This window comes from Neltuma alba, unplaced genomic scaffold (genome assembly GCF_004799145.2).
Source record: "Neltuma alba isolate B1F8T4 unplaced genomic scaffold, ASM479914v2 tig00003788_pilon, whole genome shotgun sequence".
Lineage (NCBI taxonomy): Eukaryota > Viridiplantae > Streptophyta > Magnoliopsida > Fabales > Fabaceae > Neltuma > Neltuma alba.
The window spans coordinates 80,879-101,786 of NW_021633426.1; the positions used below are offsets into that span (position 1 = coordinate 80,879).

The 20,908-nt window shown below is 32.1% G+C and overlaps 1 protein-coding gene across 1 annotated transcript in view; it reads left to right on the plus strand.

Annotated features, from left to right (window-relative positions):
* Positions 1-20,380, plus strand: part of LOC114742482 (probable disease resistance protein At4g27220) — an 89,476-nt gene extending 69,096 nt beyond the window's left edge. The window contains exons 3-5 of the mRNA XM_028930734.1: positions 16,403-16,459; positions 17,754-20,209; positions 20,299-20,380. Coding sequence (XP_028786567.1) covers positions 17,754-20,209; positions 20,299-20,380 — 2,538 coding nt within the window. The 5' untranslated portion in view covers positions 16,403-16,459. The remainder of the gene's footprint in view (positions 1-16,402; positions 16,460-17,753; positions 20,210-20,298) is intronic.
* Positions 20,381-20,908: the final 528 nt, after the last annotated feature.

A 20,908-nucleotide genomic window follows, 5' to 3' on the forward strand; every position in this document is an offset into this window, starting at 1 on the left:
TCTCATAAATACTATTATGGGTTTATCTGTTAATGTGCGAAAAACAGAAGATATCTCAAAAGCAAAGTTAAGCCTCTTTCCAACTAGTTTTTCTTAGTTTGTGAATATCAGAAGAGATAAAACCTACTACCTCTAGTCCTTAATATAAGAGTTAGTTGACTAATTTGAGTATATTAAAAAAACTAGTTAAGTTAGTTATTTATAATAAATAAGTGTTGTATTTCCTAAATATTCTTCTAATCCAGTGTATTAGTTAAAACTATCATTATTACAAGGACTACCCTGGAAAAGAAATGAATAAATATGAGAGACAAAATATATTGGGATCTTATATTTAGAATCAAAATAAAAATCAAATGAGCTCTTATATTAAGAACCAGAGATAGTATTACTTTGTAAAGATTTCTCCTTGTTGAAGCTTTGTGTGTATGTGTAGGTCACACATATTATTAATTTTGATGACCTGTCCAAAAATATGTCATGTGTTACGTGCAAGTTACATTTTCACATCTGACTTCCACTTAATGTCATTTATATTGTTAAATTTTCCCTCATTATTTCATTTTCTTATTTACTGAGGTATTTAGAGCATTATATTCAAATTCTTAATCATTTTTAACATAGATGTGGCCTCTAGGTGGGCACAATTGTATATTTTAATATATAATTGTGTCCTATAGGTGATTTTTAAATAGAAAAGAATCGAAAAGGCGAGGGATGGAAATTTCAGTTTGAACTTATAATTATTTTATTTTCAAAGCTAGCATTTCTTTTTGTTTACAATATGAGAAAAATTAGGGGAGAAGTTAAAATATTTATGTGTATATAAATTGTCAGTAAAGTTAAATGCAATTTCTGTTGAATTCTTCTTGGGCTTCGCAAGCTCTGTATAGAACCTGAAACTCTTTTTTATTTTATTGAATTCATATGTGTTTACCAAGGAAAAGAAGAGAAAGAATTGACATGTTTGTATTGAGCAAGGCATCAAAAGCGAAGCGTGTAGCAAGTACAGTTCATGGATGTTTGTCATCACCATCATATCAATCCAATTTGAGAAAGATTGAGATAACTTGATTTCCCGAGTTAATATCACTCTTTACCATATCCATTGCCTCATACCTAACGTTGCTGGAAAAATTGGAAGTCCAGGGGTGCAATAAACTGGAGCATATAATAATAGACAAGGGGTGTTAATAGTCATGGTCATATGAATGTGCACTCTATGTTTCCAAACTTAAAGCAAGTTTATGTGGAGATGTAAATTTGGGCAGAAAACTATTACGCGGAGGTTTACATCTAGAAGATGTTAGTGTTAAAGGATGTTCACAACTTCCCCAAATTTTTATAGATTTCTTAGTTGGTGGACACAAAAGACAAGAAGATCTCTCAAAGAGAAAGGTAAACCTCTTTCCAGCTTGCTTCTCTAGTTTATAATCCATCACCTAAAGAGATTCTTTAATACTAACATATCTCAATAATATTCTTACAGGCATTATCTTTCAAAGAGAAAGGTAAGGCACTTCTGAACTTGCAAGAGTTGCCTGATCTAAGGGATATATACGTGGGACCTAAAAACCATTTGAGCTTTCGAAACCTTTCCGGGCTAGAATTTGAAGAATGTAAACAGTTGAAGTTCATAATGTCTGCACGTACCACAAGAAGCATGCCAGAATTGAGAAGGCTAGCCATATCAGACTGCCAAGAGCTGGTGAGCATCATCGAGCACGATGAAGGGAATCAGCAAAATGCTTTGGATCTACATCAATCATGTTTCTCCAAGCTAAGTACAATTGTAGTGCAGAAGTGCAAGAAGTCAATATGCCTCTTCTCCATCTCCATATGTGCTAAACTTCTAATACTTTGGATGTTGGAGATAGAAGATGCTCCTGAGCTTGCGCAAGTATTTGAATGGAAGCAGGGGGTGCTACAAGATTTGGTCATTGAGGATGTGCTTCCAAATTTACTTGCAATGAGACTGGTAAATTTTCCAAGTCTTCATACAATCTATCAACGAATTGATTTCCAAACCATGAAAATCTGTGTTGCGCGTGGTTGTAACAGTATCCCTTTAACTGCTAATGTCAGCTCCTCTGAGAGTAAGAATTCACATATACATAGTTAATCACAATTGCTAATTGCCATAGATGATTTCTTCTCATAATAATAATGAGATTGTTATTTTGCTTGCGCAGTACTTGAGCTTTGTGATAATTCACTGCAAGACCAAAGCAACTTAGTGGATAATGACATCTGCACAAAAAAATATTGTTTTTAGTAAATGGGCTTTCGAGGTTAGTGCCAGACTTCTACTAACTTTGTTAGAAATTCAATAGTTCCCCTACTTTTATGGGCAAAGGTTACTATCTTTCTTGATGACTTCAACTCATTAATTTCTTTATTGTCATTGCTTAGAGGGAAGGAGAAGAATTTCAGGAAGCTCGTGAGAGAGACAAGAAACAATCAGAACAGAAAAGTAGTACTCAAGATGGAGCTGATGTACACACATTATACTTTTCTACAATCAACAAACTTTAAAGAAGCCAACAAATTTATTTCTCACTTGTTGTCTTCTTCCTCTGTCCCAAATTGTGCAGGACACTAATGAATCTAGAACCTTTTTTTCTTCTTTGTGGGCTAGGATATACAAAGTTTATTAGATATACTTCAACTCAATTTATCTCCCTTTTTTTTTTGTGATTGATTGTTTAGAGTTAAGAGGCATCCAAGGGGTGTTTAGAAAGACTCCACAATAGAGAAGCAGAAAATTAGCCCACCAAATTTGACAAAGGTACAAACTTATGCTTGTTGATGAATTGAACTTCTCTAGCAACACATTCCTGAAAACAAATTCTTTTTCTAATATTGTCAGATTCGTTCCATAACAAATGCTTTCACTTGTATTTTCATTAAGCCTATTCCTTAATTAATAAATGACTTTCTTCTTGATTAACTGAACTTCTTTAACAACTTATTCATATTTTATGGGCTATACAGAATACTGAGATATCAGCAAATGAAATTGTGGAAGAACAACTTTTTACTTCAAATACAGCAGGAACTCCATCATCAAAGTCCGATAGGGTATAAGGGTCTTTTGTCGACAAATGCTTTCACACTTGTATATATTTGTTGAGCATTTTTAAGTATGGAGTAATGTGGAAGCGGAAATGTGTTGATAGGAATTTGTTTTTTATCTACAAGAGTTGGTAGGAGCCTCAGATGTAGAGTACTTGGTTATCAAAGTTGACTCTATAGGTAATCTGGTTAAAACTGATTTAAGAAACCAACAAAATATTTTCCCTCTATTAACATACTGTTAGTTTACGTAGTAGCAAAAGAGCAGCAAATGGACTTGTTCAATAATTTCATATTTTGATATACTTGAAATTGTCACTCTATCATCTAATTCAGACAATTTGACAGTGAATCCTGAACAAACAACTTCACTTATCTCTCAGTGTGTGTAAGAACTGCAAACCTATGCAATAGGACCTGATATTTGCAAAATGTTAGCATTATACAGAAGATATAATATCTTAATATAAGATTCAATTAACTAATTTAAGGAGATTAAGGAAGTTAAATAAATTACTTTAAAATATTATATTTCTTGTTTTTCTCCAAACTAATTTTCTCATCTTATAAACTGATATATATAATGTAATGATATACATAAGTATTTTAGAGATATCATGTAACATTTGCTATAATTAAATAGTTTTAAGCTTCCTTAATTTTTTTCAAATTAGTCGATTTTGTCTTATATTAAGCATGGGAAGTAGTATTATATGCAATGTTACTGTCATAGGAATATTAAACCTACACATCGTTTGGTGTTGTGCAGAATCTCAAAGCAGCTTTTGGAGAAAATCCTTCATTAGAAAAATATGACCAAGCAAGTTCATCAGCTTATTCAAATCCTTCAGAGGTAAGATTGCTGCATTCATTTTTTCTTTAAATAGATGTCTTGCTGCTTATTCATTCCTTTGCGTAGGAGTTATATGGAAAGGAATTAATGGATGATCAACAAGTGCTTGGAGAAAGTAGAAGCTCTAATGAAGCTCCTCAAAGAATTGAAGAACCTACCAATGAATGTTCTTCCAAAGAAACATCAAACAAAATTGCATTATGGATTCCACCGTCTACTTCTGGAATGACCTTTCCACTGGTAAACATTTGGTTTTTAGTGTATTTGCACTACTGAGGATTGATACATTATTGATTTTCATTTAGATTAATTTTTCTATCTCTATGCTCTTAGATCTCTTCAATCTCTTCTACCCAAAGGGCAACTTCAGCCACTGATGTGGAAATCAAATCAAGGAGCTCTGCTATTACTGATCAATCTTCACAAGTAAGCCTTTGATGCATCCTTAATCAAAGTTGATACGATAGTAAACTAATACTACCTTCGGTCCTTGACATAAGAACTAGATAACTAATTTAGGGATATTAAGAAAATTAGTTAAGACATTTATTTGTAACAAATGTGTTGACTTCCTTAAATTACTCTTATTCAATCATATACATTAGAACTACACTTGGGTGAAAATATCTTACAATCAATGGGGATATTTTTGACAACATACTATAAAATTAAGAGACAAAGTGGATTGAGATTTTATATTTAAGACCGCCAACTAGCTCTTATATTTAGGACTGGAGGTAGTATATATTATTTTTCAGATTGAAGAAGAGGGATCACAAAAATATAATGGAAAAGATTCAACAATGCCGCAGCAGAAAAATGGTTCACCAAATTTGGCAAAATGTGTACACATAAATGTATTATACTTTTCTATAACTTAGCAGACTTAAGAAACTAATGATATCTGTCTTATCTCAGTCTTATTCATTTGTTTTAGATAAATTAAGACTTTTGTTCTGTGTGCTGAGATTTACTATAGTTATCAGTAACGTCAAAATTTAGTTTATCTTCTTTATATATATTTTTTGTTGATGTTTAGAGTAAGGAAATATCAGAGGAAAACGCTAAAATAGACTCCACAACACACAAACAAAAGAGTAATTTGCCAAATTTTTGCTTCTTAATTATTTAAACCTTTTTAGTAACCTATTCATCTGTTATGGGCTTCATAGATCACCAATGCATCAACCAATGAAATTGTTGAAGAAAAACTCTATAACCGCATCATCTAATTCAGCCATGGTAAGGGCTACTCTTCAATTAATACATTCGTTGATACATACATACATACATATATATATATGTAGACACACACCTACACACACTGTCCCCCCCCCCCCCAAAAAAAAAAATTATGTTGCATTGTTGAAGTAGAAATGGTCTTTTAGTAGTAAAGATTTTGTTTTATATATCCATAAGAGTTGGTAAAAGCCTCTAATGCACGACTTGGTTATTAAAGTTGACACTAACAGTAGACTTGTTAAAACTGATTTAAGATACCAACAAACTGTAAAAGGAAAAAATTTTCAATTTATATTTATTAAATATGCATCATCTTAAAAAACAATCATCTTTCTCATATACCGTCTCTTACATAAAAAATAGCAAAAGGATAAATTGAAAGACAGTATTTAATAGTCTGTCTTTTTATATAATGTGATTTACAAAATAGACTATCATTGTTTTTTAAGAATGTGACTTGTGTATAGATCCGAAGGGAGAGCGAGTAAAGAAAATAAAGAGATAACACTTAAAGAACATCAAACTAGTTTACTAATCTGTACTGTGGAATAGATTGCTAGAGAAACAACGGGGCTAAGTGTTCACCAAGGTTCTAAATCAGACGAGTCAACAACAACATTTGCCATTCCTTCAAAATCTGAGCCTCCGCATGTGAGAAGATTGTGTGCTTCCTGATACGGGTTGAATTTATGATAAGAAGACGTAACTTTCAGTTGCTTTTGTCATGTTTATCTTCATTTAGGATAATTTGTTGTGTTGTGCAGAATCTCAAGGCAGCTTTTAGAGAAGGTCCTTCGTTAGAGAAATATGACAAACCAATGTCTTCAACTTAATCAAAACCAAAAATTGAAAAACCTTATACATTAAATACTTCTAAGGTAAGCTTTCGCCATTCAATATTTTAGCTTCAAGTTCATGTCTTGTTTATTCATTCCTTTCCTTAGGAGTTATGTGGAAAGGGAATGGGTGATCAACAAGCGCTTGGAGAAAGTAGAAGTTCCAACGAAGCTCCTCAAAGAGTTGAAGAACCTAACAATGAATGTTATTCCAAAGAAACATCAAACGAAATGGCATTATGGATTCCACTATTTGTTACTAGAATGACCTGTCCACTAGTAAATATTCGGTTTTTGATATGTTTGCACTATCGATACATTAGTGATTTCCATTCAGATTAATTTTTCTATTTCTATGCTCTTAGATCTCCTTAATCTCTTCTCCCCAAAAGCCTCAAATAGCAACTTTAACTACTCACATGGAAATGGAATCAAGGAGCTCTGCTCTTACTGATCAATCTGCATAAGTAAGCCTTCATTGCATTGCATCAGTTTTGGGATCTAATTTTATTATTTAAAACTGTCATATACTAATGCGATAATGGCACAATTTGATCATCAATTAGTCAGTATATGATAGTTAGCAAATTAATGCTTCATTTCACTTGCTTCAGGGTCAAATTATGGTCAATCAAAGAGAGATCTCCATTGATGATGGTCTTATTAGATTACTTCAAATAATGAAGGATGGTTCTGACTTGGAATTTGGCCTGCCTTATATTTCAAAAATTGCTGCTCTTGAAGATGACAAGGTGGCCAAGGCCTTTGCTGACATAGAATCTTCATTGAAAATGGATTTTCATCAGATAGCTAACTCTGAAGAACACACTCATCGCCTTGAGAATGCACTCAACTTCTTGTCCACCCATTTTTCTGAAGAACACACTCATTGAAAATGGATCTCCATCAGATAGTTAACTATGAAGAACAAACTAATCACCTTGAGAATACACTCAACTTCTTGTCCACCCAATTTTCTGAAGAAGAACCTTCCTCTTACGGCCTTATTTGAGGCAAAATAGACTCCGTTCATCAAGAAATCCAAAGAATTTTCTCATCTTATGTCTGAAATCTGCAAAACTGAGGATTATATGATTAAACTGAAGGAGCAGATCACTAGATTGCAGGCTGAATTAGAAAGCAAAGAAGAAGAATTTGAAGACTGTGGAATCAAACTATCATCTCTTCAGACGCAAAAGAAGGAATGTGTCTTGGACACCATAGGGTTCATGGAAGAGTACGAAGCTGTGAAGAAAGACAAGTCCTATGTCGTGGATGGCCAAACAAAAGCAAGCCAAGAACTAAAAGAGTTGGAAAATCAATGGCCTTCTTTTGTGGCTGATTTGAGGAAAACTGCATTTTTGTTGGGAATCCTTCTTCAGCAGAAGCTTTAAGAGTTAAGGATTGTTATGTAAATAACCCAAAAATAGCATTAAAGATATAAACTTCTACAGTGTAGCCAAATTATTTTTCACTGTATTAATCCAGGTTGTCATATGTGTTCTGGTTTGATGTGTTATCATTATGGGTGATTTGCACTTGGTTCAAAGTATGGGTCGTGCTAGCACTTCATGAAGACACGTTCTTGTGTACACTGATTCTGTTAAAAGAGAAAATAGAATTTGGTCCTGGTTATTGACCATATTTTGGTGCCTTAACTGATTCAGAGCAGGGGAGCCTAATTTAGTATTGATATCTTGTGTACAGAAGGGAATACTAATTCAACTATGAAAAGTATGCAAAAGAGATGACTTTGAATGGAGAAAGAAAGTTTAGATATTAATATTTTCATTATTTACATTGATAAAATCCTGAGCAGAATTAATGGGAGATCAAATCATTATAATCGCAATGATCATTTGGTAAAAGAAGCATCGCATTCAAAATAGAATCTCTATCCCCAATGGGATGTATATGTAAAGAGGTTTTGGCTTTTTAATTTCATTCTGTCATAATATTCATCCCGGAGGATTTAGTTGTGCTTGTAGTTTTCATGGGATTTGTGGTCTCATGTAATTCTTAGTTTTCTTTCACACAATAAAATATTGAACTTTATCAAAACATAAGCCCTGCGAGACTCTACCACCAGTGGATTCGGTTCTGTCCCTGTCCCTTTCAGCCCTGAAATCTGAACCATTTTGCATCCACAAAACTCAAATGCTTCCCTTGCAGCTTCATGATTCTGGCAAGATGATTAGAGTCCTTGTTGTTGCACAATGTTTTTCATCTTGAGCAAGTTATTCTATCAAGTTTACTTCCGCCGCCAAGAGGAATAAACCATATTCAAGCTTGGCAGAGAAATTTAGGTTTTGAGAGACTTATAGTTTCATTTAACTTTGTAATAAATTATAACAAAGAAGTAAAGGAAACCAATATTCGTGATGCAGCTTTCACAATTTGTACTTTAAAGCCACCTAAACCTTGACTAAATGAGCAAAAAAATTCAGGGCCCTTTGAATGGAATTGTATCATGATAAGAATTTGATCATGTGGGAATGCATTTATATTTTATTTTATCATGCTTGGGATCAAAACCGTCTTCAAAAGAAATTCAAGAGCACAAGATAGAAATGCTATCTCTCAAATAACAGAAAGAAGAAGAGTGTTTTTGAGACAATGGGGTTGATAAGGAAGTTTGAAGCAGTAAAGAAAGAAAGGTCTCACATGGTTGGAGAAAATATAAAAGCAAAGCAGCAACTACAGAATATGGATGTTAAGTAATCTTCCTGTCTATCCAATCTGAATAAAACCATATTGCTGCTGGGAGTTCATCTTTAACATAAGCTTCCCCAGTTGGAGGCTGATATTTTAATTTCATAAGAAATTCTACAGTGTGGCCGTGTTTATTAATTGGGTTGTTAGTTATATGTGTGCTGGGTTTTGTGTTCGATGACATCCTATGATAAAAAAGGGAAAAAAATTGAAAAGGAAATTGAGAGAGAGAGAGAGAGTAGGGTGTGTGTGGGTAATAATTGTTGAAGGCTCATCATTATATATATTGATTAGGAGTGAAATTTTTCTGGACTTGATCCGGTGGTTATTATCTCTCACATTGTGACAGTTTTCCACGTTAAAAAATCATGTCTTCTACAATTTTTTTCACTTAATGCCTTTTGTTAAGGTTTAAATTACTTTATACACATCATTTTGACCTGATTTTTTTAAATAAAAATTATGTCTACCGTATTATAAACTATTTGTGCAAATTTTTTCTCGGACACATTTTTTAAGATGCCAGATGGAATGGCAAATGTGGTATCTCATCGTTCACTAAGGCAAAAATGTTCGATGTATTGATTTATAAAGAAGTTTTACAGGCTTAATAGTCTTGTATAAGCTCAGGTTTTGAAATTGCTGTGCAAAAGTTAGAGATTATTTTTAGTCATGACGTTCAAATATTTTCCCTAAGGATTAGGAGTGAAATAATCCAAGCAAGAACGCCCGAATAAATGTAATTCATATCTATGAATTGAAGCACAAAATTGAAAAATTATCTGCCATTGATCTTGTGATTTAGTAATATGAATGCTAAGTAGGCAATTGTAAATATAAAACCTTAATTTATTTTGTCTCTTATATTTATATATTCTTTTTCAAGGTGGTCATTCTAATAACAGTAACTCTAGTCAATATACTTTTAATTAGTAAGAATATTTTAGGAAAAACAATACATATTTATTATAAATAACTAACTTAACTTATATTTTTAATCTTCACAAATTAGTCAACTACCTCTTATATTTAGGACTGGAGGTAGAATGACTCTCACTTTTTTTGGGCCAGCGAATAATTTTTAAAAATTGCTTTAGTTTTAGGGAGAATTATATATATATATACTATATATGAATTTCAAATAAAAAATTAATTATTTGCGAGTATTAAATATAATTTGACTTGTAATTGAATTTTATTCGTTCTTTTTTCACGGTATGAGTCCTATCAAACTCTCATAGAAATTCTAGATACTAACTAAACTCACGCGAATACAACTCAAGTAATTAGAATCTTAATAATTTTTCGGATATGAAATTAGGTGGCAAAGCCAAAATCCGAAATTATTGGGGCCAATTTGATTTATTCCTTGAACATCCTTCTCGTATTTCCTCTGTATTCATTGTTCTCCTTCTTGTCCTGTTACCCCTCCAATCACTAGGCTTTTTCCTTTCGTTTGCCCGTCTATTAATAATTAATAGTGCTGTTTTGCCTTCAAATTTCAAACAAAGAAAAGTAAAAGGAGATTTACTTCTTCAAGCCACCCATTCGTTTTTTTTTTAATTGTGTAACTCAAAATATCCTCAAGTCAATTTAGATTTGAGACTAATTTCTCTCAAACTAAGAGTATTAAAATTAAAGTCTTCACAATAAATGTGTTTCGCGGAATTTAAATTTGCTTTATCCTCCTTGCACTACAAAAAAATAGGGGATTAGTAACGGAATTTTATTCCATTGCTAATCCCTCACAAATTCCGTCACTAAAATTAGTGACAGAATTTAGTGACAGAAAATTTTTGTCGCTAAATTAATGATAGATTAGTGACAGAATTTTAATTTCGTCACTAAATTAGAGATGAATTAGTGACAAAATTTTTTTCCATCACTAAATTCTGTCACAAGTCCGTCGCTAATTAGTGAGGGAAATTAGTGACAAAAAAATTTTGTCACTAATTTTCGTCACTAATCTATCACTAACTTTCATTTTATGATGAAAATTAGTGATAGAATTTTTCTGTCACTAATTTCCGTCACAAATACGTCACAAAAAATAATATAAATATATAATAATAATTTTTTTAAATTGTTATTAAAATAAAAATATAATATATCATAATTTTTAAATAATATATTATATAAAAATTAAAAAATACAAATATTAAAAGAAAAGAAAATAAAAATATATAATATACTTATTATTTTTTAAAATATTTGAATAAAAATATAAATGATAAGAAACTTTTTACTAAAATATAGAAATTAAATTCAAATAAATAATAATATATTAAGTTATATAATATATATTAAACTATATAATATATGTTAAATTATGTATATAATATTTATTATATATATTTGAATTTGTTATTAAAAATATTATATATATTTATTTTTGCATAAAAATTTTGCAGGTGTTTCTCAATTTAACTAGCAAAGGCTTCAATACGCGCGTATAAGGTCTCAAGTTCGAGCTATCACTTCTTCACAAATTGGCTCAATTTGTGACATGGTGATAATATGAACAAGACAACGACGTGGCGGCTCATAATGATAGACACGTGGCGATAATGTAGCTGCATGGGAGAGAGGAGGAGTTGAGGTGGTGTCCAATGATGACATGGTGGATCACAATGATGGACAAGTGGCAATGACGTAGATAGAGAGATGACGTGGCAACATGAGAGATTGAGGAGTTACTGAGGTGGTAACCGTCGATGATGTGGTGGCTCACAGTGATGGGCACATGGCGATCATGTGGATGAAGGGATGACATGGCGGCATGGGAGAGAGAGGAGAATGTGAGGTGGTAGTCATAAACATGACACGTGATGGCGATCAATGATTGCTATGTGGTATTTTAAATTTCTGTCACCAAGACGGATTATTGATGGAAATTTCTGTCACTAATTTGTGATGAAATTTTTTATCACAAATCCATCACTAATTTATGAAATTTTTTTTGCAGGATATCCTTCTCTAATTAGTGACAGGTTAATTTCTATTGCTAAACCGTCAGCAATCCGTCGCTAATTAGAGATGAAATTTTGAATTCCATCACTAATTATTTAGTGACGGTGGAATTAGTGATAGAAAAAATTCCGTCGCTAATTTTGTTGCTAACTAAATTCTGTCACTAATGCGTCGCTAATTTTGATTGGAGACGAAAATTTCGTCACTAAATTTCATCGCCAATTTGATGCTTTTTGGTAGTATATTCATATAAAGATAAATAGTCACTATAAGAGGAGATTGTTTAGATAAAGATGTTTATAATCAGTATGTCATGTTTTCTAATCAATGTGATTTTTTTTCCACATGAAATTAGCATTAAATGATTATATGAAAAAAGTTATTAAAAAAAAAAAAGAACATATGACAATTACGGTGGAGAACTTGATATTATAATTGTAGGAAAATTGACCTAAGTGTTTTTTAACAATTGGCAACAAAAAAAAAACTTGGGCACATCGGCATGGTGGAGACTTGTGAGCTGCATGGCAAATAACTATACAAAATAAAAAAGGGGTCCCGCAAAGGGAAGTTCACAAAAAAGAAAAAGTGGCATTATCAATTTAGGAATCTCATTGTAAAGGGAAGTTCAAAAAAAAGGAAAAGATAGTATTATCAATTTAAGAATCATATTTTCATTATCGTTACATTATGTGGCCTAGAAACCCCATAAAATACGTTAACTGATTGAAAGCTTGACTTGTGAGAAGGCCTTATCACAGTTCATTTTACACCGAATGAGTCTCTCTCTCTCTATCTATATATATATATATATATATATATATATATACTTAACACACAACTCTTTTTTCTTTAAGGTGTACGAGAAAAATGAAAAGAAGGGATGGGGAAGAAAAATTTTGATGAGTTTAATTTAAAAAATTGATGAAACAGGATTAAAAGTTTTTAATTAAGTTTTATTACTATTTATTTTTCATTTTTTTTATCAAAATTTTATAATCCAACTTTTTTAATTTTTTAAATTAAATTCATGAAAATTTTTCTTCCCTTCTCCTCCTCTCTATTTCCCTCATATCAAATATAGGGTAAAGCATAATTGTCTTGAATTCACCTCTAAAATAATAAAATAATAAATAAAATAAAATTAATTTGGCATCATCTCACAAGAAAAATAAAATAAAATACTCCTTCGATACTTAACGTAGAAATTAATTTGTAACTTAATACTGATCATATACGTAAGACTTATTTTATATTATTGTTAATTTTTTTAAAATTAATTCTATTGATATTCGGTTAACAATGATTAAGTAGGAAAGAAAATGAGTGAATTAAAAAATAATAATTATGATGTTTCAAAAAAATATTATATTAACTTATTTAATTTATATTTTGTCTATAAAAATTAATTAATTAACGAGCCCGCCCGTCAAAGGTGGTTGGCTACAAAGGAGATCAATTATTGAATGGGAGCAAAACACCTTTGGCCCATGCATAATCATGACTTCACTTTTCCATTTTTCTAAAGATGGCTCAAATTTTTCACATGGATTTCGTCTCGTTCAGAAAAATTTTGATAATATGATTGGTATGACCTGTAAATAAAAATGTTCATCAATCATTAATAAGCCCTCCAGAGTATTCAAAGGATTTATAGCCAGTGAATGCTTGGGATTGCTTTTCTTTTGTTTTTTTTTTATGTAGCATAATTAAAATTATTTAACATTTTTTTTGTGAAAAATGCCACTTATTTAAAGTATGATTGTGTTGTTACGTTTTGATTGAGAATCTTATTAAAGAGAAGTGAAACAAATAAAAAGAGGAAGTTAACTTGGTTTTTTTGTTTTTATTAAATTGAAATCCTCTGTTTTCAAGTGAAAGCAGTGTGGAAGTCTGATCCTATGGATCTTTCTACTTTTATCATGCAAGATAGCTTATGAAAGTAGTTAATGAAGGAGCAATATCCAAAAGCTGATATATAGCAATTCATGTCTGAAATTAAAACATATATATAGTCCTCTATAATTTAAAGCAGCATTGCAATTGAAAATATGAGAAATAACAGAGTTCATAGGAAAAGAATTAGATTAGAGTCATGGGCCCAACTCATACACATTAAGAAAAACATTATAAATAACATTTTTTTAGAAGAATACACTAAGACTAATTGGAATAATTAAATATGTTACTCTTTAACAGAGGAAGTGGTTCTATAAAGCGTGAACTGAGTATATACTTTAATTGAAGAAATTTTCTTACTAGAAGAACTTGAGGAAGGTTTTAGAATGATAAAAATGAAGTTAAATTTTTGAGTGGTAATTGAGGGCCCTCTACATTATTGTCAATGGTTTGTCACACGTGGAAAAGAATCCCAAAGAAAGAACAAAGAACTCAGCAGCGCCTAACAATTTCTATCCAATTAATTATCAAATTGACAAATGGTAACATTGTGCCACCGTTAATTTTGCGATGCCTAATTCATCTTGAAAATTAGTTTAAATACATAATCACTTGGATTCAGATTCAATTTTGTCTTAAAAATTGCGTAGGAATTGTTGGCATCTGGAAATTTTTGACTATCAATGTCGCTCAAAAAATATTAAAAAATAGCAAATCTACTATAACCGTTGAAAAACTAACATTAAGCTAATGTTGATTGTTAATATTTTTAATGATATGGGTAACATTGCTCCTTTTCTAAGGTTCATATTTATTACTCATATTTATTTAAATCATAATACATTTTTATTCATTTATTTTTGTGAATTATTAAATATCTTTAATAATTCCATTACTCTATAAGGTTAAAATGTATTTTGTTTATTTAATTATATTATATTCTTTTCTTAAGGGTGACATGCTAAAATTGCACAATTTTTCAACATATTTTCATCCAACCAACCAACCATAAAATTTTTCATCAATTCATTTTTCATTTTGGTACCTACCAAACAGGCTTTTGACCGGAAATTTTCCATTTCCTCCTTTTTCATTCTTGTCCATTCCAACCGATTTTTCCTATAAATCAGGCACTTAAAAAAGTGCTTCAGCATATTTGTTCTTGTCTTGTTAGATTGAATAAGTATTTATTTGGCAAACTCCCATAATCAGGAAACAAAATTTTAAAAAATAAAACTATTCATATGAGCGCGGAGCTCTAACATCTTGTTCCATCTTTTTCATGGCCTTCTTTTGCATGTACCCGTAAATATGTGTTTATTTTTATCGTTTCTCTTGGCGTTTTAATTTATTTTTAATAATTTAAAATCAAATAATTTTATTCTCTTATGTATTTTAAAATATTATCTTTATATTCTTTAATTTTCCCAATTTGATATATATTTATATATATCCAATCAAATTATACAAGAATTACCGTCTAACCACGACCTAACAGTAGTAATGTTGGCTCCAGCAATAAAAGAGAGAGCATTATTTTCCGCCCACAAGTCACTTTTTAATGATCCACCGATTGCATTTACTCTCCTTTTGATTTGAATAAAAAGCAATTTGTACTGTCAGTGTTGAATAGGACTCACATCCACCGACTTCCACTGTTTGTTTAGGGTCTATTTGAGGCAATAGCCTCTCTCTGTTCACCAAATCACCACTGTTCTGCAGTTTGGATTCCTCTCACCAATTTGTGTGTAAAATTAAAAGTATTAGAATATACTTAAAATGTCGAATGAGAATGGAAAAGTCAGTCAGTGCCTTTAGTTGGAGGAGGGCCCATGTCTCCGGTGATAGCGTTTATTCTGTTTTTTTTCTTTTGAGCTGGCATTGCCATTCTTTGGTTGAAATATTGGCGGCTAGTACATAATTTTTGAATTAATGTGCAATTTTTACAGTCTGTAAATGAGGTTGTACGAAAGAATATCACAAGCAATTTATTATAAGAAGAGGAGTGATAATTCAAGATAAGTACTATGAGCATATAGCCTCTCTATGTTCACCAATATACCACCACAGTTCCTGCTGCTTCAGTTCCATTTGGGTTGTCGATCATCATCTCTCCCACTTGTTTGAAGTTTCTGTTATTATTCTTCTTCCACAATCTTCTTGTTTGTTTGTTGGATCCTTCCTTTTGATCGTTTCTCCCTTGTGCTTCGTCTTTAATACTTTGTTTGCCCTCCTCCTCTGTACTTCGATCCTCTCCTTTCACTTTCTTCTCTACTTCCATCCATCGTCAAGACATTGACATAAAAAAATTGTGTGCTCTTCTTTTCAGTTCTTTTTATTTGTCTTTCTTTAAAAAAAGGGGAAAAAAATTGTGTGTTCTACTTGAATTCCTGTTTTCACTTTTTTTCTCTCCGGTTACTAAGGTTTCTGCTGTTTCAAAGTCTGTCCATTGAAAGGAGCCTGTATTTTTTAAACTTTGTTTTGTGTTAATTTGAATTATTTTCTACTTTAATTTTGGTTGATCATCGTTATCGTTGTTCATAGAAAACCCAACAAAAGTTTGTGTTTAAATTTTCTTTTCTCCTTAATCGTTGTTCTCGTAGTCCCCTTATCTTAAAAAATAAAAAACAAAAAACAAAAAAACAAAACAAAAAGAGGCCTTTATATCCAAGGCATCTTTTGAGAGGTGAGTATTTGTACTCCACTATACTTATGAATTATATTTATATCTTTTTTTTTAAATACATGTATATATGTGCGCGTGTAACACACATATTGTCTCTTAAACTTTCTTTGACTTGTTTTTATTTTTCAGATCTTAGTTGGTCACCTGAAGCCTGCTTGAAGATTTTGGATTCCTGTTAATTTCCAGGTTAGTATGTGTACAGTTTTAATTGTAGTATTATTTATAAAAAATTTTACAGGTTTCTTGAACTATCAACTCAGGTGCGGGTTATGTATACTAAATAATTGATCTCCTAAACATCTTCAGTTTTATTTATCAAATCCTGATTGGGTACATGAAACTTACAGATTTGTGATTTTTGTTGTCATTTTAGACGAAAATAGAAAGGAAATTGAGGGGGGGAAAAGGGAAGATTGCCATTACCTGTTTTTTTAATAGCTTATTTACTTTAATTATAAGTTAGGGAAGGCTTTTGTGCTTGAGTATTCAAATAAAGTCTTAAATTAGGTTTATTATCCGTAATACTGCATCTCCCTATAGTTTTACTACACCGGTGATTATCTTCAAATAAAGCTAATTCAATTTCAGTGCTGCTTACCGTTTGGACCGTCAAAATAAATATGGTCCATGTTTAATATATATTATTTTAACTATTTTTTATTTTAATAAATGTATGATTTTAAATTAAATAATCTTTTAATCCTCGTTTTGTTAAAAAATCAATTTATTGTTTGAAAATTTACCTTTAAATACATCAAGTTAACTTGGAAATATTAAATTATTATTATTTTTATATAAATTTACGTGTAAATTTAAGAAGTTAAATTTTGCTTGTAAACGTGCTATGTTTCAATTTTGTAAATTATAAATTTACTATTTTATTAAAAATATTTTTGACCGTGCAGCGGTTGTTGGTGGTTGGTCAGCGCGATTTTTTTTTTAATTTTTAAAACCATTGTCACCGGAAGTTAAAGCCAAGGGATAAGTGCGACATTTTACATCAAGTTTCAAGAAATTTGAAAATATCTTGTATATTATTTGCTGGGTTCAAATCTTTTTTTCTGCCTAATCGTTGTTCTCATAGACTCATAATTGCTTTTCTTTAAAAAAAAAGAAAAAGAAAAAAAGCTTTTACAAGAAAACAATTCAAGCGGTAACGCACATAGAAATCTTCGAGAGGTAAGAATTTGTATTCCATGGTACTTATGAATTATTTTTGCATCTTCTTTTATAAACGTATACAAACATACATGCGTATATGCATTGTCTCTTAAACTTTCTTTAACTTATTTTTATTTATTAGACTTTTGATATATTACATGCATAATATTCCTTTTGATGTAGACTTTCGTGAGAATTTAAAAGCAGACCAATCATATTGTAAAACTCACTATCTAGAATATGGTAGGTGTAGTTGAAACATTTATAATAGTAGTGTAGCCAACAGTCCCTAATTGCATCGCATATCCCTGCATGTTAGATGGCGGCAATAGGAGAGGGCGTGGCCACCCATGTCGCGGAATCATTGGTAGATAAAGCAATGAAGGAACTCAAATACTTGTGTTGTTACAAGACATATGTCGATGACTTTGAAGAGGAGAAGACGAGTTTGAGTGCAAAAAGAAACACAGTGCTTAAGAATATTAAAGAAGCCAACCACAGAAATGAGAATCAGGTTGAAGATGAGGTTGAACTGTGGTTAGGCAGAGCCAAAGATCTCATAGAAGAAGACACAAAAGGAAAGAAGAAATGGTTTGATTTGGTCACTAATTGCTTTTGGCAGTACAAGCGAGGCAAGGAGCTGCAAGGGAAGACGCAAAAGATTAAACAGCTACTGTTGGAACAGAGTAACTTCTCTCGTGTTGCTCGTTCAACTGGGCTTCCAGGCATCGAGTTCTATTCTTCTCCAAATTTTATGACTTTCGAGGATAGAAAGTTGATCTCTGAGGAGCTGAAGGAGAAGTTGAAGGAGGCATTGAAAGATGACAATAGGTTTATGATTGGATTGTATGGGCTAGGCGGAACAGGGAAAACCACAATGGCAATAGAAGTAGGTAAAGATGTTGAGGAATCAAAGTTGTTTGATAAAGTCATCTTCAGTGTTGTCTCAAAGGATGCAAACTTGAAAAATATTCGGGACAACATTGCAAAACACTTAGATCTGTCTTTAACAGAAGGAATGGATGAATCTGGACAAGCACAAAAATTATGGAAAACAATAGCAGAAGGTGGAAAAAAGGTACTTATAATATTAGATGACATGTGGGAAAAACTTACACTGCGAGATATAGGGATTCCTCTTGGCCGCCATGGCAAGGGTTGTTGTGCTGTTTTGTTGACCACACGTGATCGAAGAGTTTGTATAGATATGGACTGCAATGAGCCTAGTCAACTTGAGGTCCTGAAAGAAAAGGACGCGGTTGATCTTTTCCTAACTTATGCTGGCATGAGCATAGATGGTCCTTCCAATCATTTGAAGGATGTGGCTAGAGATATTGTGAAGGAGTGTGGAAGTTTACCGATTGCAATTGTAGCAGTGGCAAGTGCACTAAAGTCTAGGCCTTTACGAGAATGGCAGGATAGTTTGAAAAGATTGCAGAATCATGAGGGAATTCACGATGTTAAAGAAGAGTTAAAACAGGCTTATAACTCTTTGAGATTAAGCTATGATTATCTCAAGAATGAAAAGGCCAAACAACTCTTTCTTCTCTGCTCTCTCTTCCCTGAAGATTATGAAATACCTATAGAATTTTTAACTAGAATTGCTATAGGTCTTGGGCTTTGTGGAGAAGCAAACAAATACTCTGTTGCAAGAAGTTATTTCACTCCAATTAAAAATGTGCTCATAGATTCTTGTTTATTATTAAAGGTTGAGAATGAGTGTGTCAAAATGCATGACTTGGTTCGGGAGGTAGCTCTATGGATTGGAAACAAACAGGTTCAAGTGGGCTTTAATTCTAACTCAGCTTTAATGGAAAACATCCAATATTCATCTTGGAACATAGTTGACTTTCCGAATCATTTTGATGGCAAAAAACTTGAGGTTCTTTTGCTTTGGATAAATGATGCAAATTCTCCTAGGGTCAAAGCTCCCGATGCTCCCTTTGAAGGGATGGAGAACCTTAAGATTTTGGCTTTAATGAGTTCGTCATATTTGGAAACTTTAGCTGCTTCCTTATTTCAATCACCTTTGTCATTGACAAATGTTCGAACTTTAGCTATAAAGAATTTTAAGTCATTAGGAGATATATCTATTTTGGTAAATCTAAAAAACCTTGAGAGCCTTGAATTGAACAAATGTTCAATTACTGAATTGCCAAATAAAATTAAAGAACTTGAAAGATTGAGATTGTTGGAGATGGTAGACTGTTCTATTACTGAAAGAAGTAATCCTTTTGAAGTGATTGGAAATTGCTCACAGTTAGAGGAGTTGTATTATGTGTCAAATCAAGTGGCCGGTTATTTTGGGCAAATCACCACACTTCCTACATTGCAAAAGTATCATATAAGGGGTTGGCATCATTTTGATTTTTATAAAGTGGATTTTTCAGTATCTAGATATTTTGATTCACGGGACTTAAGAGTAGACTTCTCCAAGGAAATATTTAAACTCCTGGTGGCGGGAGCAGAAATTTTGATGTTAGGAGAAGATTACTACAATAGAGGATGGACAAATATTGTTCCTGACATATTATCTGTGGAAGATGACAGCATGAAAGATCAATTAACCAGGCTCTCTTTGCATTCTATGAATGAGATAAAGTGCCTAATCCATACCGAGAATCTCCGACCTAATGTGGCTATCTTCTCCAAGTTGGTTGAACTGAAGCTTAAGTCTGTGGGTGTGAGAGAACTATGCCATGGGACTTATCCTGTTGACTTTTTGAAGCAATTGAAGAAGCTGCAGTTATCTAGATGTGAACAATTGGAAGGCACGTTATTTGATGGCAAGCTAGAACTGTGTAATCTTAGGTCCATATATTTATATGATTGTTCAATGACATGCCTTTTTCATGCATTCACAGCAAAGAGTCTAAAGCAGTTGGAAACATTGGATATTCAAAAATGTTTGAAGTTGAAATACATAGTAGCAGAGACTACGGATGATCAGGATCATAATCAAAAGAGTCATGACTCAATGTTGCCAAAATTGAAATATCTCACAATCAACCGTTGTGCTGAATTAGAATTTATATTGCCAATATGTTTTTGCGAAGACCTTCCACTACTAGAAAGTATGAAGATTATAGGTTGTGAGAAACTAAAATACGTATTTGGGCAATATCCAAAGCATAGAGATTTGCACCAAATGGGGAAAGAAGCCATCCTCCAGTTGCTAGAAGGATTGAGAATTTATGAGGTACCGAATTTCATCAACATATATGCAGAATGTTATCTCCCACAGCCTTGTTTTGATGAAGTTCAAAAGTCATCTCCAAGCACAAAGGTAGATGGCAGTAGCAGTCTATCAAGGGGTCGTCTATGTTGTTTTTGGCCAAAAGCAAAAGCCTCAACTATAATTCACACTTCTGCTCCTATGAACACTCAATCGAACCATAATCAGGTAATATCTCTTACTCTATTTTGTTTTAAATCTTTATTTGTAATAATGTATGAATCACCCAAATATGCATT